The sequence below is a fragment of the Cibotium barometz genome, chromosome 35, assembly GCF_041138505.1.
Source record: "Cibotium barometz isolate CiBa-2024 chromosome 35, ASM4113850v1, whole genome shotgun sequence".
NCBI classification, from domain to species: domain Eukaryota; kingdom Viridiplantae; phylum Streptophyta; class Polypodiopsida; order Cyatheales; family Cibotiaceae; genus Cibotium; species Cibotium barometz.
In genome coordinates, this window is record NC_141080.1 from 14,458,693 (window position 1) to 14,466,047 (window position 7,355).

General features: G+C 46.2%; 1 protein-coding gene across 3 annotated transcripts; it reads right to left on the reverse strand.

The window, feature by feature from the left end:
- Positions 1–2,147: 2,147 nt before the first annotated feature.
- On the reverse strand, positions 2,148–6,961 carry LOC147618185 (pentatricopeptide repeat-containing protein At3g16610-like). Of its 3 annotated transcripts, none has more exons than XM_086774613.1 (3): positions 6,576–6,961; positions 6,316–6,392; positions 2,148–6,180 (listed from the first exon to the last, which is right to left on the reverse strand). In XM_086774613.1, exon 3 carries the CDS (start codon positions 5,877–5,879, stop codon positions 2,313–2,315), a length of 3,567 nt encoding a protein of 1,188 aa, XP_086630739.1. In that variant the 5' UTR covers positions 5,880–6,180; positions 6,316–6,392; positions 6,576–6,961; the 3' UTR covers positions 2,148–2,312. The 3 variants fall into 3 exon arrangements, with proteins under 3 accessions (XP_086630739.1, XP_086630738.1, XP_086630737.1); XM_086774612.1 differs by having other exon boundaries at positions 2,148–6,157; positions 6,252–6,392; XM_086774611.1 differs by having other exon boundaries at positions 2,148–6,161; positions 6,252–6,392.
- Positions 6,962–7,355: the final 394 nt, after the last annotated feature.

Sequence of the window (7,355 nt, forward strand, 5' to 3'; positions counted from 1 at the left end):
TCCACGCGTCGCATGCCGTCGTCTTCTCGTTGTCGGATCTCCAATGCACGCATCTGCAACTCAAGCAAGGAGCTTGGCTACGGCTGTGACCCCGCAAGAGGGTCCCTGTGTCGAGGATCTGGTATTTGGGGTACGGAAGGAGAGGGAGAAGGAGATGGAAAACGCGACACTGGAGAGCGGGTACGCTCCTCCAGAGCCAAATCTGCGCCTTTTGCTCATCCAACTTGGCTGTTTGTTCTGCGATTGCTCGCATCATCTGCTGGAACATGTCTGTGACACGCAAGCCTGGTGCCCTAGTTGGGCTGCCTGGTGCACTCTGGTCCATGGTTCTTGGTCTCTCTCGTCGTCGAATCTCGCCATAGCAAGAAAATGCAATTCCTTTCTGGAACGCAATCTGACCATCCACTATCTGTGTGGGAGACTTCCGGAGGCTTCCGGAGGCTAAAAACCAACCGTCCTTCGAGGGGCAGGAGTCACTCCGAAAGGGGTAGTCCACCGGCGTCTAAAAACCAACCACACGAGCGAGAAAAAATTCTGGTTTCTTTGCTGAATCTTTGTACTTGAAGTAGGCTCTGATACCACTGTAATATGCGGAAGCTTCGGAGAAGAATCGGTAACTTCAATACTCAGAGTTCAGCACTCTTTTCGCGACGGAAATTAACGCACAAACTGAAAGGAGAAGTGCAGAAAATAGAGAGAGAGAGAGAGGGAGAGATGGAGAGGACACAGTATTGGGTCCCAATTGGGCCCCCACCATGGATGGTGTATTTGCTTTATTAGAATGATGAGAAAATCTGAAAGAAAATACAACAATCTTGGACCTTTTCTTGGCTAGGGATACCCTGCCCTTGACCTTCAGTTCTCCACCCCTTTGCTTAGCAATTCCCTTGGCTTGTCTAGCCCTTGATTTGCTTGAGATCTTGGTGAATAATGAGATAGAGAATGGGATTGTGGCCTCCACTATTTATACTTCCCCATCAGGAGCAGTCGGCTGGTTCACTTTTCCCTCCACGACCTGTTTTAATATTATTTAATGCTGAAAATGCCCACGTTCACACTGGACTGTCCTGGTTGCCTCTGTGGGCTGCTGTCCAGTCCAGCGCAGGCTGCTGGGCAGCACCTGGGCACTGGCCGCCTGCAGTCCAGGCTGCCCTATGGGCTAGCCAACTGGCTGGGCTGGACCAAAAGCCAGTCGGCTGAGCCTGCCCAGCCCCTCCTGGGCTGGCCGACAGTCTGCCCAGCCCCTCCTTGGGCTAGTGGGCAAGTCCTGGGGCTGCCTGGCCCCCCTTGGGGTGGCCCATAGCCTTCCGCGTGTCCAAACCTGCTGCATACCTACATCTACATAGCTGTCTGACATCTGGTGGTAGACCAAACATACAGAACAACTGACATCATTCCAGAGGGAGACTCACAGCGCGGACTGGCACTGTTTCGTGTGCAGGACAGTGCACACCTGACCTTGGACTCATGTGCAGGACAATGCACACCTAACCTCGTACGACTGAGATGGATCCTTGGCTGACTCGTCCCGGACTGGGCTCACATGGGACCAGTTCACCATCCCAGGTCCTGCACCTTCTGTACAGAAATGTCTACGTGGCATCCAAGTGCGGGATGCACGTGACAGTCTAACAGTGAGCTCACTAATTTTAGATTTATACATATTTTTTCCGACTCACCTTTTTGAATGTTTTGTACATTAGTACCCAATAAACAGTGGCCCTAATCATAACGTTTGTATGTGTAGCTTGAAGAGACCCTTGTACTTACGTTTCTTGTAGTTTAACCTCAAGTTACTTAGGGGCGCTTCAGACACAACACCCATCCAAGCATTGCTGGCTGGCTCCTCTGAGTAGTGTCAAGCCGCTGGTGATTGTGTGACACACTGCCCAGGCAGATTGATAAGGAACAAGACAGTTGATTATTTGCTAACTGTTTTTTCAGCAGGAAGTTGGCTATTGGGCCACAATTAGGGGTGGCACGCGGATGGGTTTGCATTCAAGGAGGTGAGAATGACAAGGCAAGCAATCCACCTTCCCAGGCTGTCTCACACCCTTTTTGTAGTGCAATGATGGTGAGCGTCCGATCTACCTTTTCCAGTTCAGCATGTCAACCTGAGCAGACCACTTTTGTAAAGCGCTCCTTAATCCAAGCAAGCATTAGGGGCTGTTTCATTACATTTCAAGTGAGAACTCGTAGGTCATTGACTTTAGTATCTATGTACAAGACCCAAGTTATAGCAGCTGCCAACTCTGACAAGTGCTTTTGTGGTTCTGCTACTATCTTGTTCTTGCTGGTTTCTTACAATGCTCTCAATCTTCTCCTCCTTCTCTAAGAGTGTCTGTATAGATATTGGACATAAGAATAAATGCTGCAGCATGTTCTTCCTCCACACTAACAGCACACTCAAAGGCCTGTCTTCCAAGCTTTGCATTGCTCCACTTTTGACAAGCACCCATTACTGTGCTCCACACCACAAAATCATGTTGAAAAGGTATAATCTCCGCCATTACCATGGCCTCGTCCAATTGGCCTGCACGACCAAGGAGATCAACAATGCAATTGTGGTGCTTAATACTGGGAGTGATGTCATAATCTTTGCTCATAGCCTGAATATAGTTCTCACCTTCACACACTGAACCCACATGACTGCATACAGTAAGAATACAGATAAATGTTACAGCATCTGGCTGTGTACCTTCTTTTATCATGCTCTCAAACGAATGAAGAACGTGCTCAATATCCCCATGACGGCAATATCCGATAAGCAATGCATTCCACGCTACAAGGTCCCTTACGGGCATTGCATCAAAGACTTCTTGAGCATCAATCATACTACCACATTTACCATACATATCAATGAGGGCTGTGGCCATAATCACGTCATCAGCCTCCGGTTTGATTCCATAAATTTGAGCATGGATTCGTTTTCCAGTTTCCAGAGCTCCATTGTAACCACATCCTTTTGAAATGCTAAGAAATATCAAGGTATCAGGTGATAGGCCTTGCTCTTGCATTTGTGTATAGAGTTCGAAAGCCCTTTCACCTTTTCCTTGCTCAGCATACGCTAGGATGATAGAATTCCATGACCCCGCACATAGAAACAGACCATCCAACTGCATCTGGCTAAAACACGCAAATGCTTCCTCACAAAGCCCATGCTCGGCATAACCTGCAAGAAGTGTGTTCCATGACACGACATCTGGAGATGGGATTTCTTCAAACACTACACGTGCTTCTGCCAGAGAGCCACATCTGGCATACACAGAAACCAACGTGCTGACTATGAAGGGATCTCTTTCAAAGCCCTTCTTAACTATCTCATTATATATTTTCTGCCCCTTGTCCAAGGCTCCTATGCTACAACAAGCTTTCAAACCGCAATCAAGTGTGACCGCATCAAAAGGTACACCTTCATTTTCCATCTGTTCTAAACAATCCAGTGCTTTCTTGGAAATCCCATGTTCAGCATAGCCTGCAATCAGTGCAGTCCATGTAACTACATCTCTAGCAGGCAATCTGTAGAACACTTCTTGTGCATCTGCAAGAGAGCCACATCTGGTATACATATCTACTAGAATGTTGCAAATGTATAGATCTCTTTCGTAGTTCTTCTTAGCAATGTCCATGTGTATTTCTCTGCCCCTATCTATGGATCCTATGCTACCACAAGCTTTCAAGGTACAAACGTATGTGTGGGCATTTGGAGACACCCCCTCCACTTGCATCTGTTGGAAGCAGTTAAGTGCATCCTTATCAAACCCATGTTCAACATATCCAGCAATAAGTGTGTTCCAAGCAAATGCATTGCGAATTGGCAGCTCGTCAAATACTTCACGTGCTTCAGTTAATGAAGCACATTTGGCATACATGTCCACTAGACTGCAGCCAACTAAAGGCTCTCTTTCCATCTCTTGCTGAACAATTATCTTGTGTATTTCTTGCCCTCTATGCATGGCTCTTGTGCTGCCGCATACCTTCAAGCCATGAACAAATGACACAGCACCTGGAGATACACCCTCTATTTGCATCTGTTGAAAGCAACCTAGTGCTTCATTGAAGTAACCATGGGTGGTATAAGCCAAGATCAGTGCATTCCATGTAAACTCAGCTCGTACTGGCAGCTCTTCAAATAGTACCCTGGCTTCTGCAAGAGAGCCACATCTCGCATACATGTCCATCAAACTGCTGCCAATCAAAGGATCCATTTCAAGTCCCTTATTGGCAATCTCAGTGTGAATTTCTCTGCCCCTCTCTGTGGCTCCTAGAGTAGCACAAGCTTTCAAGCTTGAGACGTACGATACAGCGTCTGCAGACACACCATCCCGCTGCATCTCTTGGAAACACTTTAGTGCTTCCTCTTCAAGCCCAAATTCAGTATATCCTGCAATCAGTGTTGTCCACGAAACCACATCTCGTGCTGGGAGCTCATCGAACACCTCCCGTGCTTCAGCAAGTAAACCGCACTTAGCATACATATCAACCAAACAGCTGCCAATAAAACAATCTTCTTCAAATCCCTCTTTGGCAATGTCTTTGTGTATTTGTTGCCCTCTGCCTAAAGCTTCAATGCTGCCACAGGCTTTCAAGCTCCAAATATACGTCAAAGCATCTGCAGACACACCCTCCAGTTGCATGTGCTCCAAACAGCTCAGTGCTTCCTCCGCAAAATCATGCTCAGCATAACCTGCAATAATCGAATTCCAAGGTAATGAGTCCCGAACTGGCAGTTCATCGAACACATCCAATGCTTCTGCAAGCGAGCCACATTTGGCATACATACCTACCAGCGTTTTCTCAACAGTATGATCTGAATCATACCCCTCTTTGATCAGCTCTCCATGTATTTCTCGGCCCTTTTCTAGGGCTCCTATTTGGGAGCAGACTTTCAAACTGCACACAATCACAGCAGCATTTGGATAGATACCCTCCAGCTGCATCTGTCGGAAACAACTCATTGCTTCCTCCTCAAGCCCATGCTCAGCATAACCTGCAATCAATGCATTCCATGAGACTACATCTCGAACAGGCAGCGATTTAAAGACATCTTCTGCTTCTGCAAGAGACCCACACTTGGCATACATATGCACCAAACTGCAGCCGACAAAAAGATCTTTCTCAAGGCCCTCTTCTGCAATCCAGGTATGTATTTGTTGGCCACGGTCAATAGCCTCTATGCTAGCACATGCTTTCAAAGTGCAAACGTATGTGGAAGCATTTGGAAACAGACTCTCAGACTGCATCTGTTCCAAACAGTTCAGCGCTTCCTCACCGAGCCCATGTTCAGCATACCCTGCGATCAGTGCAGTCCATGAGACTGCATCTCGAACAGGCAGTTTGCCAAACACTTCGTGTGCGTCGGCAAGTGACCCAGATTTAGCATACATATCAACCAAAGTGTTGCCAACACAGGTGTCATCATCCTGTCCCTTGGCAGCGATCTCCGCATGTATCTCTTGACCTCTTCCCACCAATTTCATCTTAGTGCAAGCTTTCAACATGGCCATAAAAGTAAATCTACTAGGGCATACAGAATCCTTTTCCATTTTCTGGTACAAATCGATGGCATGCAGCAACTCCCCGCCTTCAGTATACCCTTGCATCAGAGAGGTCCAAGCATGCTCACTGCAATGGTCCAGCCTGTTAAAAATTTGTTGTGCCCTGGTAACGCTTCCGCAATCCACAAACATCGGAACAAGGTGATTGCCAAGTACTGTTTGTGCTTCTAACCCATTACTGCATATGTGATTATGTATGTGCTTGGCATGAGCTAGAGTAGCTTCTTGCCTGCACTCCCGTAGAATCCAAATATAGTTATCTAACCCAGGCAGCTCAGCCGTAAGGTCAAGAGAACGGAGTGCCTCTTCTAAGGTCAACATCTTGTCACTATATTATTCTTCTATCCAGAATCAAAACTGGCAATGTATGCCCTACCAAAACTCTCAGGCCCCCCAATCAAGTAAAGGTGGTCAATGGTCATGCCACCACCATGGCATTCCTGGCTGTTAGGCTGCGGGCAACTGCATCCCATGATACCACATCTCAAAGTTCAAACTGAACATGAATCAAAAGGCTAGGACATATATTCTTCAAGCTTGCCGTACACCTCCTCCTTGCGATTCGGATCCATTCCCGTCATTGGAAACTGCTTTGCTGCCTGCCTGCGGCACGGCATTGCATCTATCAAAAAGCACATAAACGACTAGAAATCATGGCAGGTTTTGGTTTGTACAATTAGAGAGAACAGTCACCATTGTTCCGCGGCAATCGTCGGTTAATTGGCAGGATCTCTACTTGGGGAGAAAGAAAATTCACCATTGCAAACTCCATCAGGGACACCTGCATCCGCTTATCCTTCCCCTTCACTTGCCCCTTGATGAAGTAGACCATATCTGCGCATCATACCAGCCAATCTATTTAAGATGTAATCATCAGATACGTGATTAGCTATCATCATTATGAGATTACAATGAATTTATGTCGATCATGGTGCATCCAACCAAGCAAATGGACTTTAAAAAAGCGCTTATTTACACTAATAGAAGGCATTAGACATGTAATCCAGTGATAAGCACCTGTGCGCAGATCATCTCATCCGGTGGACTTGTGTAGCTTGTCTGCTATCCCACAACGGCAAGGTGCTGCTATGAAAATTAGCTGTGTTTTTCTCATGAAGACATGCAGCTCCACTTATCAAGGAATGGATACGAAGGTTTAAAAGGCTTATTCAGTAAGAGGATAAGTATCTGTATAAGAGAGATTGAGGAGAAAGAGAGAAGAGCTATCTACAAGTTTTTTTTTTTTTTTTGGAGTAATTTTAGAGACGTAATTGACGGACCACATGTCATTAGGCATGAGGGATGAAGGGGGCGGGTATTGAGCCCGAGCTGTCACTGTGTAGGGCAAGAGCCCTTAACCCCGCTACGCTATCTCCCCCACCTCCTATCTACAAGTGTGTGTGTAAGAGAGAGAGAGAGGAGGATTTAGAGAGACACAAAAGCCAATCGTGCGTTAGTGCGGTGCTATACGCAAGTGACAGCATCTAGTGTGTGCAAATTTCTAACCAAAGCCCCAAAAAGACAAAGAGGGAAAAAAAGATACATAGAGGGAGAGAAGTAATATTGAGGTCTGCTGAAAGTCAAAATAACTTGTAAGACCAAATACATATATAACTAAAAGACATGTTGGTCTTGAGCTAAATCCATAATCCACAAAAGAAAACATACAACATCTTACTAATCTACTAGTAAATCTGAGGTGTTAATCACCTTCACTAAAAATCAATCTCATAGCGAAGCCATATGATCTAAATAATAGCATAGAAGTGCAAGAACTCGGAGAAGAGAGAGGGGGAA

Coding starts and splice junctions, on each gene's coding strand:
- LOC147618185 (XM_086774613.1), bottom strand. CDS start 5,879: ATGTTGACCTTAGAAGAGGCACTCCGTTCTCTTGACCTTACGGCTGAG.